Source organism: Metarhizium robertsii (assembly GCF_000187425.2).
Source record: "Metarhizium robertsii ARSEF 23 chromosome Unknown MAA_Scf_18, whole genome shotgun sequence".
NCBI classification, from domain to species: Eukaryota; Fungi; Ascomycota; class Sordariomycetes; order Hypocreales; family Clavicipitaceae; genus Metarhizium; species Metarhizium robertsii.
In genome coordinates, this window is record NW_011942158.1 from 32,877 (window position 1) to 52,622 (window position 19,746).

A 19,746-nucleotide genomic window follows, 5' to 3' on the forward strand; every position below is an offset into this window, starting at 1 on the left:
CCATGTATCTACTCCACGGGACCTTTTTGCGATGCAATAAGCACATGCATTTTTAGTACCATGTGCGCCTTGTTTCAATGTACATCTTTATATATGTGGAGTTGGTAATATATTTTTCATCATGTTAAGTCGCAAGTGACTTATATATCTTTCAATTTACCATTTTTAATTGCTTACTATTCTCGTTCGTCACCAAAATGGTGCCTGCGCACAATCAATGAGGCGGCATCGACAAGATGATGCCAGTAACGTCATTGCGATGCCCTGTACGCAGGTCAGCGTCACATCTGCATGGCCCTGTGGGTGGTTATAACAGACGATTTAAGCTCAGCCTACGTCTGTTTCAAGCCGCCAATTCGGCGGAGCTAGGACTGGTATGCCCGTGTGAAGGTTGTTTTTGCGTGACCCCCATAATGTTGTTGATGCGAGCAATTTGGGTAGTGATTCGCATTCCCGTCTGACTTGCTTACACTGCATGCCTGCATGTCGAGTAAGCAGAAAGCATAGTCAGAGAGTGACATCGCACCTCAGAAGCTTGACTGCTGTTGGCGGCTGCTTTCTGAAGATGGCCTACTCAGTGGAACTATGTCATACACAGCGACATCCCGATGCGACTCAGAAGCAGATTTGAGTGCAGTAGCTCATAATGCATGGCCAGCAGGTTGTCCATGATGTTCCGGAGCTGCAGATTTGTTTTTACTTCGCCCCGTTTCGCCTCTTCGCATCTACCTTCACGGAGAGCGCGAATTGTTTTTCTTGCTATTTTATTAGTTGGCTGTGCTGATGCTCTCCATAATACCAAGAACGACACATGAAGATAGAGGGGAAGTGGACTGCTTGCTGCTGTTTGTGACGCGGTATGCGATGGCTCGCGGGCCAAATGAGCGCCGTCGCACGATACGTTGCCGATCAATCACGTTAGCATCAAGCAGCATTGGCCGAGTCGCTTCAATGTAACACGCCCCAGCGGGATATGGCTTCTTCTCTTTCTGCTGATTATCTCACTTGCTAGTCGTCAACAGATGGGAGCATCTGAGTGAGCCTGAGTAGAGTTGCCTAGACCACCTCACCTCTACTCTCAACTCGGCGAGTATTTAGAGAGGACCACGGCCTATTGCCCTTCTTGATAGCCATGTACTAAGCTTGCATCGGGAAGTCAATCACGGGAAATCTCTTATTGACCTTTGGCTCCGTAACTCTAGTATAGTTCTCGTACTCGTTGCCCACAATGCTGTCAGCCACCACCCGCCTATCCTCAACCATCAGGAGTCGTCTAGTTTCTACAGGCGTAATCACAAGGCGAGGACAGGCTACTCTTGCGGCTGAGCAGCCTCAAGCTCCGGCACAAAATACCACCCCGGGATGGATTAAAAACAAGCCCTTCGAGCATGCTCCATGGAAGAAGCCCAACGGGACGAAGGGAACTATTCGTTTCCTCGGCGCAACCAAGGATGGCAAGCCTGCCTTTCTCAACTTCAAAAAGGGAGAAGAACATCAGACCAATTTCGGGCCCAGCCTCGAAAAGGTGGTTGACATCACGGATTTGCGCTACTTTGAGCCACGGACTACTCTTGGTGTGGAAGGCGTCGAGTGGGTTCACGCCCCAACGACACTGTCTGAAGACAAACTCCTCGCCCCCGATAAGAACGACGTCGAGGCCTTTGTTCGTGGGCCGTACTTTGATGAGTGTGCCCAGCTAGTAAAGGAGACGGCCGGAGCAGCCAAGGCAGTCCCGTACAACTTCCGCCATCGCCGAATCGAACTGGTAAGTCTTCTACCTCTTTTGCTTTTCATCACCATTCTAGACCTACTTGCCCTTTCGTCGTTCGATTCACGATTCTTACCACAAGAGGCAGACCACCAACCTCCATGACCCATACAACTTCTCGAGCAAGCCCCTTCCCAACTTCCACATGGATAACGACGCCGAAACCGCCAAGGTGAACCTGCGCCGTGTTCTGGGTGAGCAAGAAGCCGCCCGCTGGCTCGGCAAGCGCTGGGGAATCGTCAATGTGTGGCGCCCGGTCGGCGACGTCGTGAGGCAGTGGCCACTTGCGCTTGTCGACTCGCGGACCGTAGTATATGGCCGTGACACGGAACCCATCTACACACTGAACAACTACAAGACGCACTTTACTGCTCTCCGGCCGCAAGCCCATTTCAGGTTCTACTACGTGAGTAACTTGGCTCCTGATGAAGCTCTTCTCTTTGTGGACTTTGATTCTGCGCATGAGGGCAAGGACACTGTCGTGGGAATGGCACACGGTGCTTTTCAAGACCATAATGCCCCTGAGAAGATTCCCAGGCGCCGGTCCATCGAGGTGCGGTGCTTGGTGTTGTATGACGAGTAGACTGTTGGGAGGTTCTAGTCTCGTGGATGGGGATGCCTCAGCACCCGCAAAATAGATATACGATCCATGGCGCTCGGCTTCTGTGTAGAGATGGGAAGAGGTGAGGCAGGTTTTTCTTCCACGGTATGGTTAAGCTTGATCATTACCTCCGCTGAGGTGCCAGCAAATACTGGGTTATATGTTTTTTGGGTTGAGTAGCCATATTCTACAAGTTCGTAATAGCGCTTCCTCCATGTGCAAAGAAAAGGCTTAGGCTGTTATTATATAGGAAGAGCTCCAGGACCACTGGCGCATTCTGATATCGGCGTTGGGTAAAGCACACGTGTTTTCGTAACTTTGTAAGGGGACTTTTATACCAATAAGAATCCGCCAGATGAGTAGTTTATGAAATCTTTCTGATACCTCAAGTTCGCCCTTGGGGAGCTTCCCAGCAAATTTACAAAGGGAATCGGTTAAGCCGAACATCTGGACAGCTTTCATGTTGCCCATCATGGCGGATGTGGCGACTCGAGCCTGGAAACGCCGGACACGTGTCAGTTAAGCAGGCCCAAAATGGCGAAAAGCACCCACAACAGAAACTAGCTGAAGCTATTCATACGCGTATAGTTTTCGTACAGAAAGGGGGTTAGGGTTAGGGTTGTAACCCGAGGACAAAAAAAGGGCCGCGAGGATCGCCGAGGCATATAACAACCAGAAGGACGGACACCAATCTCTGGAACAGGTGCCTAGATTTCGTGAGTTTGTCCGAAAGTGGATATGATCTCTCCCTGTTGGTGCCCGTGAGAGTAATAACGGCCGAATCTTTGACTGCCGTCTGTCGAAGAGCAGTGGTAGCTTGGGAAATCTCGACTACAAGACCAGATCGAGCATCCAGTACGTTTAGTGCTAGTACTCAAGACATCCGTCAAACTTGCCAGGGAAAAAGAGGCATTCAGCTTGGACAAGTTTGAGTCACTCACCGCAAATATCAGTGCAGACAAGTAAGATTGCTCCCGCGAGTGCTTGACCAAACGAGAGCGGTCTTTCTCCGCCCCATGCTGGAGGCTTGACATGGAGCCTTCGATGAAATGGCTGACAAAAGGGAAAACTTGCAAGAGCGAGTCGCGGGGGAACGGCGGAGCGCAAGGCCAGGGGTGTACGGAAATTATTGTTCAAAAAAGCCTGTGGCGGCCGGACGTCCTGCTCCAAGAATTTCCCAGCCTGTTCAGCGTTTATCTTACTACCGGTTCAACATCTGGCCTTGGTATAATGTCAAGCTCGAGCGTGCTCTTGTAGCTGAGCTTTCGTTGACCCAGCCAATAGCTTTGATGGGAAGCACATGTGTACGAGGTTACATCTGCCTACACCACAGCGACTTGGTGTCGAAGCCGTGTCAGTTCCTTCCTCATTTTGCTCCCATCTGTTGCAACGAAACGCCTAGATTGTCCGTAATGGCAAAACATAGCTAGTTCTGTCCCCAGACTTCAACTTCATCCCCAAAGGCAAGACCCGGCTCGGCCCGACCCGCAGGCGAAAGTATCTTTGCCAAGTTTATCGATTTGGCCTCGTCTTCGGGAAGCAGCCAGATCGCCAAGTATACGTGTCGCTGTTTCGGCGCCGTGGACCACGGGGTGCGTCACGGCGGCTATGCCGACAGCCACCGCAGCCGCTATCGACGACCCCGGTTGACACACGGTTTAATAATGTCTCTTATACTAGCTGATGACGGCTGGCGGCAAATCATCGCCAAAGGCACCCAAGACGTCGCTTGCATTGCCGGGTCGTCGTGTGTTAGACTCCGCAAAAGTCCCGTAACGCGAAATTACCCGTTGGCCAGGTTTTCTTCCGGCAATGGTGAAATATTATTGTTTGGTGCGTTGTGTCATCTTCCATATCCGTTAGTTTGATTTTGAACGTCTCGAAACTGCTCGCTTCCTTGCATGCTTAAGCGGAGTTCCCGCCAACAAGTCATGTTCATGGATGATGCCAGAATAACGAAAGAGGCATCGCTGAAATCCCCCTCCCGGCATAGTCTAGTTGGATACCAGGCCAAGTTGCTATCAGGTATTCTTAGTACATCCGAGAGACACTCACAGTGCTTCCGAAGATACTCGAGGAGCCGTTGGTTGTGCTCGGAATGATCGTACTGAACAACGTTTTGTAGATTCGTCGGAGGGCCTCCAGCATCTTTAGCTGAGGTCGGGGCGAGTTTTTCGTGTCATCTTCGACAATCTCGGTGGAAGTCAACTACTTCAGCTAATCACGGCAGATTTGGTCAACATCGTCTTCAATCCAGTAAAGAGGACGGTTCTGGATATACGGGCAGACAATCTGAAGCCTCGTAGCAATCTCACCTGCCATAAGGAGCATGTTCTTCCAGCCTCCCTCTTATGTTGCGGGATATTTCACCCAGGGTGCCAGTAAACTGCTTTACCCATGATACTTACACGTAGGGGGCATGGTCTTGGGACATTTCGGAAGCAGGTACTCCGTACATGATAGATTCTAGGTCGGAAGAGTTGGAGGACTTGAGAGGAGTCTGAGACAGGAGTAGCATCGTTCCCCGCTCGTAATCTTGAGAAGCCAGGCCACGCGTAGCCGACGACGAATAGAAGCGTGCCCTGGATCATCACGTATGACAGGCATCTGTCAGCCGCTTTTCCCCTCCTATCCATATTGATGATTCCACCCATCAAGCAGTCACTGGCAGCACAAATTACCCTCCTGTTGCAACGAGTATCAAATATCACGATGCGAACAAACTCCTCCGAGCCTGACCCAGTCGTAGCTTCCGTTCTAGAGATTACAAATGATTGTGTTTGCAAGTTGGAGGCATGCTCAACGCCGAAGAACCAAGGAGGCATCACAGCCATGGACAATAGGTTGGCAGATTTGTTTCCTTGGGCGGACAGCGTTGGGGCAGCTGTTGAAGAAACTGTCTCCCTTGGCTGGAGATTCAGACGCCGGTCAAACGACCTCGTGCGGGTGAAGACCCTTCTGATCATGCTAGGCGAGTCTACTGAAATCAAACCAACCTGTTGACGATGCAGTTCACCAGATCGATTCGGCTATAGATAATCTGGCCTTGATTGGCGTGGCAACCAGACGCACTGGAAAGGCATAACGACGCCATAGAGCAGACGGGCTCTTTGATCCAGCACAATATGAGGAACAAAGACGGCATCTCGAGTGCGTCATTCTCCTTCGGTCCAGCGAATCCGGCATACCAAGTCAGCCAGACTCGTCCAGTTTGATCATAGTCCAAAGAGATTGATCGAAGCCAGTCTTTTGAGGCGCCATCGCTTCATCATCGCTCGAGAGCACTCGAAGAAAGCCCAAAGGCAAGGACAAGGTAGGCCGTTTAATCTTCCATCTCCCCAACAAGCCCACCAGACTCGATCGATAGAAAAGGAAAAGAGGCCAGTAACCAAGGCGGGACTGGCTGCAGCTTCAACCGCCGAGGGAACTCTCTGGGCTGTGAAGGACGGCGATATGTACCTGGGGCTGCGAGGACGCAGATCACAGCTCTCGCCGCCGACACTGAGTTCCCAAGGCCATCCCACAACCCTCAGGGCCAGCGCATTGGAAAACGTCCGTGCTGTTGTCAGTCGATTCACGTCGAAGAGACGATGAATTCCAACCTACGAAGGCTCACGCTCCATACCACATTAACGCCATTTGCGTACTAACGACGATCAGGAAACATCGTATCGAGGACTCGCTGCTTTGAACTCGAATCATCAAGGAGTGTCTGTCACCTCGCCCGCTTTTTTATACCCGAACGAGACGGGAGGCCCATCTTAAGACCGATCATAGATCTCAACGGTGCTGTCCTTTGTGCCGAGCAGGGGCTCATATTCGACTCCGAAGAGGAGATGACGAATCACCCAGCAGCCAAGAACTACTGGGACGTTCAAAAAGACGGTGAACAATTGAAATCAAACCAAACTACGGTGACGTGCAAAAACCGACCTTCTCGACGTTGTTAGCTTGGTCCGAAATGCCTCGAACGAGAATCAAGTCGTGCGGTCCCGCCCGTCTCACAGAAGTGAGGATTCCCCCGACATTATCGACCATGTGCCGAGGCACATTGACGAGTTCTCCCCGCGCGCTCGTCCCCGGACACAAAATAATGTACCCGGCCTCTCGAGGCATGTTGGAACTTCTTGCCTACGACAGAACGAGCACAATACACACCGGTCGGCGGAATGGATCGCGAATACAGACTGCGGTGCCTCCACGGAACTCTAGCCTGAAGTTAAGAAGCCATGGGCCGCGAAGTAAACGTCCCAGAGCATGCTAAGGAGCCCGGTTACGTCTTGGCACATTATTCGTGTGATGGCCATATTATTGCCTCGCTGTGTAGCTATGCAGCTATCTAGTAATTTAAGCGTAGTCCAAGTACACAACTGATGTGAATAACCTACGCGCCGAAGCAGGGAAAAAACCTGCACATATCGGACAAAATCTATATACATGAAAGAGAATCATCATCGTCTGACAATATTGCTCCATCACCCCATGTCCCAGGATGCCTAAATCCCGCTAATAAGCAAGCCTCTTTTAGTGATGGCCCCTTTAAGAAAGACCCTTTTGGCTTTCCTCTTCCTATAGCGTCTGACATTCGGGTACACGGAGCTCCGTGGCACGAAGTTAATTACCGGTTTCCCTTGGTACTCGGTCATAGGGGAATTGTAGAATTCCTTCAACTCTTCAAGATCTTGTTGCTGGACGCGCAACAGGCTCGAGTCAGGGTAATAGTCCATCACACTGTTCTGGCATCCGTTCATCCACTTCTCGGACCACTTGTACTCCCTCTCCTTTGCGAATACGTGGCGGAGACCGAGGATATGACCGATCTCATGGGCGAGAATATTAGCCTGATAATCGACGTGGGTATCTGAAAAGGCCAGGCCGTAGATATGGAGGGTGCGTTGATTTGGACGACCCCCATTAGGGAGGAAGGCATTGGCTAGTACGTCCTCAGTGTCAGGCCGATGCTTAGGCCTATAAACCACCCTGAATGTGGCCTTGCGGTCGCGTCTCACTTGCTTAAAGGTGGCACCGACGCCCATCCACATGTGTATGGCCTCGGTCAGCTGGTTGGTAGTGTAAGAGGCGTCATCAGGGCTTGGAAATGTCTCGGTGCATATGACATAAGTCAGGACGCTGCCAGGAGCCCATCGCGGGACGTGGTCTCCAAATCCAATCTGGGCCGAACAGGGGTCCGTCTTAGCATGTTGTTCTGTGACGCAGCGATAGCTATGTGGAGAGCGAGACGTCGGTCGACTGCGGAGGAGACTGGGCTCTCGTCCCAGGGTGCGCAGCTGATGTTGAAAGCTGGCAAGGCTGTGGTTTACTGCGAAGTGCACAGTTTTGAAGGTGATTGAAAAGGCAATCACTTCGACGACTTTGTTGTTGGTTAAGTAGACAAGGGCCGAGAGCCCCTTGGTGAGAACTAGCTCTGTGCAACGAGGTGGCTCAAAGATCCCACAGTCATTGGCGGTTATGGATATCTCAGTGGTGGCACTGGGATTGAAATAATTCAAAGACCGTGGCGAGAAACTCGGTCGGGGTACTAGCACAGCGGCAGGGCGAGCCCGCCAGTCGCTCGTACTGGCGGCCATCTGATTGGTATGCAGTTTCCAGACAGGGGGATGATGGTTATTGGCGGTAGAACGTATCTTGATGACATGAAATGTCTAACGAGATGTTGTAAGGATGAAGTTTTCGATTAAAAAGCAGAATGCCACGTCGGTCTTTATGGACCAACGGGGCGGTCTGAACTCCCAGAGAAAGTCGGATTTGCCTGTTTACTTCATGTTCACAGGTAATTCTGAACTCTCTACGGAGTATTGCAGTGAATCAATCTGAGGATTTTGCTTCCTGTGTTCATTGGCTGGTCGGTTCTCATTTTGGTCAACATGTGCCACCTGAGGTTGTACATGGCTGAGGCGCCCTGTCCCGGCCGTCGGTGGCTTGGTCGAGAACTGGCTTGAGGCATCATTGGCGGCCTGCCTGGGAGCCGGGATATACGTTAATCCGTCATATATAAATATCTAGTGACATATAAAGTCAAGGAGGAGAATTGATGTCTAGCGACTTATGTAGCAGCTGCCCTTCTAGCATTAGTTTCTTCCTGGCCAAGGAACTATTGAAGAAGTTATAGTGTAGGTCAATGATCGGGCTATTGGGTTCAAATGGTGTAAAAGTCAGGTACTATTGAAAGCTAGCTGTTGCTATCGTGGGCTCCCTTTTATGGTGTTGAGCCGGCTTACCTAAGCCGGTTCGCTGCACCTTTTCGGCCCCCTTTTCGTTGGCTGCAACCACTCCAACATCTAGGTGTAATGTATAAAATATAAATTACAGTGAATACAAATCGATCAATGACATCGGTTACATTGGTTGTTGTGCAACTCCCCACCAGGCTTATACAGGAGAATAAAGATGGGTAGTAGTCGAGTGGAGTTGGGCAAGGGCGTGATGTAATCAATGCCTTGATGCTGAGATATTAGATTGCTGCTCGAAAGGGGGGAAACCAATCAATTGATGTTCGCAACACACTTCGGTGCTACAAGCTGTTCCAGGTGTGGTTGCTACGACCCTAACCCTAAACCGTGCCGTTGCTGTCGGGTAGTCAAATAACTTTTCGAAAGCTTGAACACATAGTACTAGGGAAAATTAAACTATAGTCGCGTAAAATGGCGTTTTGGACGATGAATTGGATTTTCGCTTAATATTTGACACAACGTATGCAAGATGAGGTTATCACTCATTTAGTATCATATTATATACGCCGGGTTGTGGCTGGGCAGTCGGGTGACTTGCAGAAGATTATTATGAGAAGCCTCGAACCACTTCAAGAACAAGCAAGCAATGACTAAATGCTAAACTCTTTGTCAGACGACTGCGTCTCGTCCACTGCTGTCTTGGTGCATGTTGTGTACGCAGCCAGTTGATACTTGTCGGCGTATAACCTCGACTATATGATGGCTTGTGGTCATTACGTCCTTGTTCTTCTCAAGCTGTCCTTTGTCAAGTCATCCTTTCGGATTCCCGTGACGCCCAATCGCTCCATTACTCACCCGAAATGGGCTGTTCTGGCCTTTTACCACTTCCAATAAACTGATTGATACGACACCTACCGCTGTCCTCGCCGCGATCAGAGCGTCCCTGTTCGCTCGACAAGCGACTACTACAGTTACAGTCACCGCAGACAGCAGTGACGACGACAGAACAAGCACGCTGACTGGAGGTGCTATTGCGGGCATAGTTATTGACTCTGTTGTTGGTATCCTACCAGACTCCTTATTTGGGTGATTCGTTCGTGCTTCAACCTCGGAGCGCCGCCCAAGGAAAGAGAGAGATTGTATCACCATATCGAGCCGACGCGACACCGGCATCATTCTCGACATCATTCGCGCCCTCGAAGCTACCCCTACACATCTAAAGTGTCAAGGCCCGCACCCGTCATTGTAACTGATACTGGCAAGCTGGCAGCAGTCAAAGGCAGCCAACGTACTATTACTCGGACGACAGAAGAGGCCGGCGTTACAAAAGAGCTTATTAATTCCTTAAATATCAGGAGATGATATGGCACCTCTAGTCTATCATTTTGCGGTGAAACATCGGCTCACAAGAACAACTGCTGGCCGGCGGACGTATTGGATGGCTGTTTGATGCATGTGGTTTATGTAAATAGCGACGAGCCATGGAGGAAACACATCTAGTAATAGCGCCCTTGGCCGAATGTCTCCAATATACAAGCAATAAGCGTCAAGTGTTCTTTCGAGTATTTTTCTGTGGCCTTGACAAGTTTTGAGGCGTATACTTTAATTGCATATAAACGAAATCTCATTTATAGAGCAACTATCGACCTGACACATTTCGGCTTCTTTCGTTTAGATGCATCCTTATGAAAACGTTTCGTACTTCCAAATATTCCTCACTCTTGACAATTTAATATGCTTGCCATTGTATCTTGCCAATTCTCAGGGAACTGCAAATGCGTTGCAGATAACAACGCCTGCCACCATCCCGCCGCCAACAAGGTGCAAGCCAGTCTTTGTCTTTAATTATTCCCTGTAAACTTTTCCCCCCTGTGCCCAAAAGCAATCAATGAACGTAGTAGCCTTAGAAGCATTACCAGAGGCTTCTTTCGCCCATGGTTCAATGTCAGACTGCCTCGCCGTGGCGCTTGTTGTCTAGGGTAGCTCTATTCGGAACAAATCACCATCGAACCAAAGGAAGTCGTGGCCATGATAGAAGAACCGATGGTTAGAATCAAATTCTATCTGTTGCTCCCGCATACCCTTAAATATATGGTTACTTTTATTTCACCTTGTACGTGCGGGATGTCCTTGGCTAGAAAGCTGGTTTGGCGATTGACTCACCGTGGTCGATGGTATGCGCGAACACCCCTCTGCCGTGGCTTCTGCTGTTGACCTCGAGGCCCTTCAGCCACTGACACATGCGGCGGTAGTAAAAGTATAAATTAAGACATGGCTCTGGTCGATGGATACACTATTGCAGCAAGACAGCCGCCACTTGAAACCCCTGGCCAATAACTGTTGGCGATGTGGCGCTCTCAACTTGAGTGGCCCTGGTGTTTAGCCTTTGCATTCCACGGATGCGGGCAAGACCGTTAGGCGAAAGCCTCCATCTCTGCTGTGAGCCATTTCGTATATATACTCCTGCGAATTTCCGGTATCCTCGAGGCCAAATCAAGTTTACCCCATGGTCAGTGTAGAGCCAACATAGTAGCTACAAATGATTCTCGCCAGTCTTTTCCTGTTATCCCAGTCTCTGGTGATGCCCACTGCATCGCAACAGCTCAAAGTCCTCCAGGTTGGTAAAACTCCAAATGGATTCAATGGCCCAGCGTACGGTTGGTCTTCTTTCGGCATGTCGGTCCACTCGCCAACCTTTGAGATGAACGAATCCTCCATCATCCAACAGTGCGATGTTCTCAGTAGCACACTCGGCAATAACTATCCCTATTGCAACTTGGATGCAGGCTGGACCGGTCCCACTGACAACTTCGGGCGCATCATGTACAACAAGATACTTAACCTCCCAGATCTTGCCAATCATCTCCACAGCAGAGGTTTGTGCCTGGGTGTATATGTCGTACCCGGTGCACTTAAAGCAGATGCCAAGAAGACCATCTACGGAACAGACGTCACGATTGGTCAGGTATGCTCGGGCACGGAAGGGTTGGCGAGGTGCGTTTTCAACTACAGCCGCCCTGAAGTCCAGCAATGGCACAACTCTGTTGTAGCACAGTTCGCATCGTGGTATGTTCTCAAAATTCGTGGCGACTCCCATATTTATACATGCTTACTCGCTGTTTCCAGGGGCGTAGACCTCATCAAGCTCGATTATGTGACCCCCGGCTCTCCGCCTCCGCCGGGAAAACAGTCCAAACTTCCGGCAAACCAGAGCGAGGCCGTGATTGCGTATCACAAGGCAATTGAGAACAGTGGCCGGCAAATGCGGCTAGATATTTCCTGGCAGCTAGACTTGTCAGAGCCGTCCTTTGCTATATGGAACCAAAATGCTGATTCGATGCGAGTCGATTCCGATATCATCAATTATCAAGGAAGCACGTTGACGACCTGGAAGGCTATTCAGCGAGCCATTGATAATTATCGCAACTGGACAATTGCTGCGCTTGACTTGCCCTTCGCGCTAAATATATATGCGGATTTATCCAGTCTTGCCGTCGGCAACAATGAAACACTTGCTGGTGTCAACGCCACCCAACAACAGACAATAATGACCCATGGGATTGCTTCCGGATCCAACTTGATCCTGGACTCAGATTTGACGCAGCTGGATGGTAGTCTGAGCCATTCTCTATTGTTGAATGCCTCAGTTTTGCAGTTGGCCGACTTTACTGCTCGATACCCCATGCAACCACGGAATCCAGGGACAGGGGGACAGGACGCAAAGCAGCTGCAGGCGTGGATTGCAGGGCCATCAGAAGACAGTCGTGCCGTTGTAGTGATTGCAAATTATGGTCCTGACCAGGGCCAAGGCGGCTTCAACACTTCCCTAAGGGGACAACAGCAAGTGACTGTGTCTTGGACGGACCTTGGCATCAGTGGGTGCTGGCAGGTGAGGAATGCGTGGACTGACGAAATTGAGGGTCGGATGGATACAAATATTTCTGTGCTGTTGGGCGAAGGCGAAAGTGTCTTGTTGGACCTAACCTACGTGGGTTTGTCTTCAAGAGTTGGTACATGCGGCTTTGCTGTCAGGGCAGGGAAATTTATGAGCAGGTTCTTATTTCAGACACCTGGCTGACTAGTGGAACCACGGTTGCAATCAATTATTGCCTATCCATTTGAAAATTAGGATCGAAAAGCACTACTACAAGCCGGAATGGTATTACTCACGTTATGCGTACCTGCCGAGGGAGGGTGTCTATTTCAAATCCTAGAGCCCGATGATGAATCTTCATTGAACATGTGAGCTTGAACCTTGTCGAGATCCTGGGACGAAGTGCAAAGCCAAATGAACCTCACTTTGGTCCTATGTTATGTCCTTCGTGGAAAGGGAATCCTGACCAACAACATGCTGATTTTCATGTGTACATCTCCGGAGTTCTGTCAGACGAAAGCAGAAAGTTCTATAAACATTGCCATGACCAGAATGTAGTTGGCAGAAACCTTGGGCTCAGAACCAGTGTCAGCGCAGCATGCATATGACCCTTGACTAAACGGTGGGCTAGCCCGACAAGGGAATGCCTTATTCCAAAGTCAAAATTAAGCATGTCTTACTAGACTTTTCTACCCCGCCGCATTTCCTGGGCAGTGTAACCAAATATTGGTCAGATGATGCGGGGAGAGAACTGCTGTTGTTGATGGCATCAACACCCCTACATCCAAGGAAGGAATATTTTCACTCTCATGAGCCATTTATTATACTCGGCATTTAGGTCGCTCACAACATTTACAAAGGCAGCGGGCAGCTGATGTGAAACCCGGCTGGTTGGCCATGGTCGTGGGTTACATGTCCAAAGTGGCACTAGAACACGCCATTGTCGCCTTTGAAAAGAGCAACATCCATGTGGTTCCCTAGTCAGACATCATTTTTCACAATACTGAAGGTGTATGCCGTGACGGCATGGGGCAGAATCTGCGGGACACATTATTCTCACAGTCCCGCAAGCCTGCGAAAACAACGCTTTCCCAACAGGAATCTGTCAAGCATAAAACTCCAGGTTTATCCAAGAACGGGGTTGCTTGGCAGGATGAAAGGAAAGTAGCATGCCAAACCGTCCTTCATAAACATTGATAGAATAGTAAGTAGTATATAGCTAATCATTGTGGCAGGACCCCGAAACAGCGGGCGTGGATGCAAAAGTGGCTTGTTTTAAGAAGCACATTTACTACAATAAAAGCTTCCCGGATAGGCTTCGTTGGCACCAAAATGATATTCAGCCGTTTCAGCTCGGCTTTGTATGACGTATGCTCTCTAATATGGGTGAGGGGTGTTTAGGGCTTGACTCAAATATAGGAATTTGGCGCACATGTCAGCATGCTGTCGGCGTCATGTCATTTCCTAGGTTCTCCATCCACCGATTGAATTCTCAGCATCCTCTCGTAGTCCGGCATCGCGTACCTAGTCATCCACTCCGAGTCAAGAACCTCGTTGACGCTGCAACGTTGCTCCGGTCTGTACGCCAGCATCGGCCGCAACATGGCAAGCAGAGCCTCCTTCTCGGCCGAATCCATCGTCTCCATGTTTAATTTTCTGCGCCCGCTTTGGATAGTATCCTCAAACTGGTGGTCAAAGGTACACATAGGACCGTCTTCGACTCGGATAAGCTGGCCATCCTCCGTAAAGTCCTCTGAGCGCGCATCCCATTTCTCCCACCATTCATCAGGCAGTTTCCCGAGAGTCTGGACCTGCATCCCTGTCACGTCGTCCTCGGTACCCCAAAACACCTCGAACAAGGATCGCTGGGCGAGGGTGGCCCAGACAGTACATGCGAGGGTCCAGATGTCGCTGGAGAACGACTTCGGCTTCGTTGGCTCAAACCTAGACTCTGGTGGGCGAAAATGCACCGGCGTGCAACATTCGAATTTCGACTCCTGCGAAGGGCGGTATGACTCGCCAAAGTCAGCGAGGACGATGTCGGCCTCCGACAGGGGAAGCTTGTCGATACGCTCCATGGGGAACCAGACGGGCAGAGTGGCAACGGGTGGGACGCCCGATGGAATCGGCTTGTCATCAAACGTCTGAACCGGCTCTTGTTCTGGCTCTCCGCAGTGCTCCAACAGCTCCTCGTCAGACCAGAGATGAAATTTCTGCGGAAGTCTGAGTAGGACGTTGCCGAGATGAAGGTCTGGAGTCGGTCAAGTCAGTGGGTGTCGGGACAGCGAACAGGTACTAGCACTCACCTCCGTGGACAAACCCCTTAGCATGCAGGTAGGCAACCGCAAGAATTAATTGAGCTGCGATAGCACGTGCAACGGGCAGCATTAGAGGTGCATAGAATCCTCTGCGTTTTCCCTCGTCCACGCTGCACCGTGCAACATCGGTGACCAGGCACGTATGGGTGCCGTGGGGACCATTGATGTGAAATGTGTTGAGAAGTATGGGCATCATGCCCCGGCCCAGGGCGTCGTTGTTCCCATCGCCGTCCACCTGAGACGGATGCCTTAGGAGGGACAGAATCTCAGACTCGCGCGGGCTCGCATCCGCCGTGCAGACTTTGACCGCAACGAGTCGCTGGAGCACCTCGTCTCGCGCGAGCCAGACCGTGGAATAGCTGCCGTGGCCGAGCTTTTGCAGTACATTGTAATGACCGCCAAGTCGATCGTCGATGGCCACTGGATGGTAGCCACCAGGGCCATATCTGTAAAAAGGCTCCGCGTCGTCAATAGCATGGAAGTGAACCTCCGAGTCCGATTCAGACGTGCGACTCCCATCTGGGGTCTGTGTTGCTGGTTTGCTCATGACGCGACGTGACGAGGCCCAATGTGCAGGATAGAGTCGAAATGAAGGGCAGCGGAAGCCGCAAGCTGGAGCTGCTATTAGGGGAAATACAGGAGAAAGAAAGCCTTGACAGCTTCGCAGAGTCAAAGATGGCCTTCTTATCGGCAGCGAGAGAGCAGTTGCAGAAAGTATCATGTAGATGGGTGATTCTGTCAAGGAGTGAAGAAAGATTGACAAAGACGAGGCCATTAACCAACGTGGAAGAGGATGTCGACTTACGTAAGCTCTCACTCACACAAGGCTTTGAATGCCATTGGTCGTCTACCCGCGCGCCATGTAAATTGTCGCAGCCCCTGGCCATCTTCCAATGAGTCCCAACAGTGCGGACATCATGTGAGAACTAACCACCACTCACTGTCGTCTGATACTGTTCAGAACCTCAGGGTTGGGTCTGGCCTCATCATTCTAGCTCTGGGAATAGCACCTCGCCTGGCCTCAATTGTCTGACCTAGGGGTACTGCCCATTGCCCATAGCGATGATACCCCCGAATAGGGAGCTGTCTAGTAGCGCTGGCCGCTCATGACCCAGGCTCACGGCGCAGGGCCCAGTCTGTGCCATCCTTACCAGACTGTTGGAACTGTCCATGATATGATGACTCCATAAGGTGCGAATCGCGGCGGCAATGGCTTCACAGCCTGAGCCTTGAGACCTGGGCACGGGCACTCCGCCACCATCGTGCCGCGCGCTGGAGTAGGTACATTGATTGGCTTAGAAACAGAAGTTGGCAACGTTGCTATTCCTGCTTTTCCTGATGGAAAACGACAAATGGTTCTGGTTGGGATATATAAAGCCATGGGACTAAGGTCAAGAGGGGATGTCAGGGACCATCAGCAGCCGCCATCTCGTACAAATCCTTGCACAAGTTCTCCCAGAAGCCCTTTCACTAAAAGTCCGCTGCCAACATGTCCAGCATCAACGATGTCCGATTCTTCATCTACCCGAACCTATCGCCGAAGAAACCAAGGCTGTTGAAGCTAGTCAATCTGGCGTATCTCACAGCCAGGGACAAAACGCTGTATCCAAAGGAGATACTCATCAGGTATGATACAGACCTTCATTCTGCCGGGCACCAAGGGATCTGTCGGGGGCATAGTTCATAACATCAAACAAGGTACTAATGGTACGGCCACGATATCCAGATCCGACCTTCACTGCACCACCAAAATCGGTGGCAAATACCGGACAGATCCAAAGGGCCCGCATCTCACCATGTGCTATAAAGACGAAGGCCAAGTCCAACGTGGTACACATGTGGCCAGCCATGGCTATGTACGATCAATGACGGACTGGACGTTTGTAAGCGCGTCGCATGATCCAGAGAAACTCGACACGGTGATGAGGCCGAATGGGAAGGGTCGTGTATGGCCCCCTTACGAACTGCTGACAGATATCACATCAATTGCACATAGCCACTGGGCAGGGCAGACGGAGGATTGGGCCCAAGTCTCGGAAAACAGCCCGGCCGAGCCCTTCGACCAGACTGCATACTACAGCCTGACCGCGGCCACGGCGTCGATGAGCGTCGCTGGCGAGAGCAGCCAGGCCGGGACACAGGAGAACCAAGAGTCTGTGATTGTCGACATTAAAAGTGACACGTACGTCGTGGTCGAGAAGAAGGACGGCAACAAGTTTAAACTTCGCCTCCACGACGAGTCGACCACCAAGACGCAAGCAACCGGATGGCAAGACGCCCATGTCTTCTACGGAGAGTCCTGGGCGCCATGCTACCTGTACGTCGGTCAGGTTTCGGGTACTCGGTACTGGACGTGGACGCTGGAGGTGAGCAAGAAGCGCGAAGGGAAGGGCAAGACGCCCAAGGGAAAGGGGACAAAGAAAGGGAGGGCGTGATTGATGTGTTGCCAATGTATAGACGTCTGCCGTACTTGTCGTCTTATTTAGAGGGTTAGAGGGAGATTGAGAATCAGACAGGATCGTACACTGACAAGCTTCTTCACATTGGTCTATCTCAATGGCCTGCCGTAGTCGGTCCCCTGATTTCGTTAGTACCCGGCCCCTACCGTATTATGTACCCGAGACGGTACCTGCCTGCATGGCCAGTCCAAGTGAGGAGGGTGTTTCGTATTGATACTTGAAAACCAGACTGATTTCCTCATATTGGAATCGGATTCACCAACTGCAACATATGTACAAGACCGTGCCTGATGCCAGCGAGCTGGTTGTCCTAGAGGCAGGCAAAGCGGGCGAGATCATTGACCTTTAAATTACACCCCCTGGGGTCCCTTCGGCGAACTTTGGTCCTACGGCTGGCTTTATAGCCTGCAGCCGGCTTTAACATTAATTGCGAGGTTGGCGACTTAACACGTGGGTGGCGTTTTCTATTAACTCGTCACTGAAGAGAATTTCCTATCAACCAATTAAAGCCTAGGCGACGTTCCTACTTTATTATCTTGAAAATGTAAAGCGGCAAGCTACACTGTAGCTTATTACTTGCTAATATACAGCAAACTCTACTCGGCTACTAATTTGAATCTCGCTTTGCCTAATTAAATACGTAAAGTATTTTACATTAATTGTTCTGTTTTTGTTATTAGTTTATAGTATTATAAACCTTAAATTATACTACAATTAATATAATAAAACTTATTAGATTATTATAAAAAAAAATTAAAAAAAAGGCTAGCTAATTACCAGGACCTACTAGTAATACAATCGGGAGTTGTACCTGGCTAATTTGACAGTAATACACTAGTTGACAATTCAAAAAACACTGCGTACACGCATCGCGATGCGTCAAACCTGCTAATAATAAAACTTATAACTTTATAAGCTCTCTTATACAAATATACTATTAAATAAGTATTCTACTCTATTAACTTCAAACCACATTATGCTAGGTCATTTGCGAAACTCAAGATTATTCAGTTCCATTATACCCCAAGCTAGCGTTTTGCTTCTCTAAGTCAAGTTGCCGCTACACTGCGGGTACTAGACGCTACACATAGAGCTGGCTAGAAGCATAATATTTCAGTCATCCAAAAATGTTTCAAATTCCTCATCTAGCAGCTCAGAATCTGATCCAGAGTCCTCTTCCACAGCCTTGCCATCTTCACCCCACGCCATGTCATCGCCTAGAATCATAGTCTTGCCAGCCAAGACGTCGAGTGACTGCGTTTCAAACTGAGGGAGTGTATGAGTCAGGATTCTCACAACTTTGGGTGACGTCATTTTGGTTGCGAGAGCCTCTGCCTGCTCTTGTATGTCCGCTTTTAGTTGAAGCAGTCCTCCTTCCTGGAAGCCACATCGTTTAGAGTGAGCTGCCGAGGTTATCCCCGGTAGGTTGGTAGTCAGGCTCAAGTTGACGACCACTTCGCTCAAGTGCAGACTTTCGTTTGGGTCCTGGGGCTTCAAAACGTCAGGGCAGATGCTGCGCATGCGTACATGAAGGGTTCGAAGCGTGCGCAGAAGGGTGCCGATGGCTGGACAAATATGATGGCTACCCCCTTGCTCTCCCGATGGGGCCAGAATGCTAACAGATGAATCCAGCACTAGCACGCAGAGGTTCTCCATCGAAAGCAAGGCTTGCATCGCTGGTAGCGGCAGATAATCGTCAGAGCTATCCAGCGGCTGAGGGGAGAGATAGCCCCAGGCTCTTATGCGCAAGGTACGCAACCTGTGAGATTTTTGGGCCATAATGGTGAGTTGGGCGAGGTCATTTCCAAGGTCCTTTATCCATGTCTCAGTCGTATCTTCTCTGGGAGCCTCATTCGGGCCACTGTCCTTTAATAGATCCAATTCCGAAACAGGGTTTTCAGGATATAACGTGGAGAAAGGGGCATGATATCCGCTGAGATCAAGCTCCAGGATTTCCAGGCGGCCCTGAAGTAGAGATGGACTTTTCATGACCCGGGAACTTACTAGGCTACGCAGGGTCTTTTGGTAAAGTTTGATGCACTTGAAAAATACAGGAAGGGCATATTCGAACCATTGTTTGCAGACCGTAAGGCGACCCAAATCTTCGTGGAAAAAAGATGACCCGACTTGATCAAAGATCTGTGTTAGAGTCTCGGGAGGCAATTTGTAAAGTGACATTATAGTCGTCAACTAGGGCGAGTTTTAAGGAGTCGCTGTAAGAGATATACACAATACGTTTCAAGAACGATATGCACCTTGAATCTATCTATCTGAGGGTGGTGGTTCGAGGTTTGTCAACTCGACGCAAATATCTTTTCGTTGTCTACACTGCATAGCGGGGCTCCCCTAGTTTCATTGGCCGTTTTTCACAGCAAGCCTCCACAGGGTTGCCCTCCGGGCGCTAAATAGGGCCACACGATTGGCTGTGCTTCTTTCTTGCTTCCAGTAATCGCCCAAGACAGAAATGCCCTGGTACTTTGTATATAGTCTGGTCTGGTACGGAAATTGCTATAGGCACTAGTGCTTGGAACACCT

The 19,746-nt window shown here is 50.1% G+C and overlaps 6 protein-coding genes across 6 annotated transcripts; 3 read left to right on the plus strand and 3 right to left on the minus strand.

Annotated features, from left to right (window-relative positions):
* Positions 1–1,228: 1,228 nt before the first annotated feature.
* Positions 1,229–2,351, plus strand: MAA_10131 (methyltransferase; the record flags this gene model as incomplete). Its single annotated transcript, XM_007828129.1, has 2 exons — positions 1,229–1,765; positions 1,857–2,351. 2 exons carry the CDS (start codon positions 1,229–1,231, stop codon positions 2,349–2,351), a joined length of 1,032 nt encoding a protein of 343 aa, XP_007826320.1.
* A 4,557-nt stretch (positions 2,352–6,908) lies between these two features.
* Positions 6,909–7,957, minus strand: MAA_10132 (Metallopeptidase, catalytic domain protein; the record flags this gene model as incomplete). The annotated part of the gene is made up of 2 exons (XM_007828130.1): positions 6,909–6,938; positions 6,992–7,957. The coding sequence occupies 2 exons, from the start codon at positions 7,955–7,957 to the stop codon at positions 6,909–6,911; spliced, it is 996 nt and encodes a 331-aa protein (XP_007826321.1).
* Positions 7,958–11,099: 3,142 nt separating this feature from the next.
* On the plus strand, positions 11,100–12,638 carry MAA_10133 (glycoside hydrolase family 27; the record flags this gene model as incomplete). Its single annotated transcript, XM_007828131.1, has 1 exon — positions 11,100–12,638. One exon carries the CDS (start codon positions 11,100–11,102, stop codon positions 12,636–12,638), a length of 1,539 nt encoding a protein of 512 aa, XP_007826322.1.
* Positions 12,639–13,891: 1,253 nt separating this feature from the next.
* Positions 13,892–15,299, minus strand: MAA_10134 (protein kinase domain protein; the record flags this gene model as incomplete). Its single annotated transcript, XM_007828132.1, has 2 exons — positions 13,892–14,685; positions 14,741–15,299. The coding sequence occupies 2 exons, from the start codon at positions 15,297–15,299 to the stop codon at positions 13,892–13,894; spliced, it is 1,353 nt and encodes a 450-aa protein (XP_007826323.1).
* A 942-nt stretch (positions 15,300–16,241) lies between these two features.
* On the plus strand, positions 16,242–17,187 carry MAA_10135 (uncharacterized protein; the record flags this gene model as incomplete). The annotated part of the gene is made up of 2 exons (XM_007828133.2): positions 16,242–16,378; positions 16,479–17,187. The coding sequence occupies 2 exons, from the start codon at positions 16,242–16,244 to the stop codon at positions 17,185–17,187; spliced, it is 846 nt and encodes a 281-aa protein (XP_007826324.2).
* A 1,137-nt stretch (positions 17,188–18,324) lies between these two features.
* Positions 18,325–19,389, minus strand: MAA_10136 (uncharacterized protein; the record flags this gene model as incomplete). Its single annotated transcript, XM_007828134.1, has 1 exon — positions 18,325–19,389. The coding sequence occupies one exon, from the start codon at positions 19,387–19,389 to the stop codon at positions 18,325–18,327; it is 1,065 nt and encodes a 354-aa protein (XP_007826325.1).
* Positions 19,390–19,746: the final 357 nt, after the last annotated feature.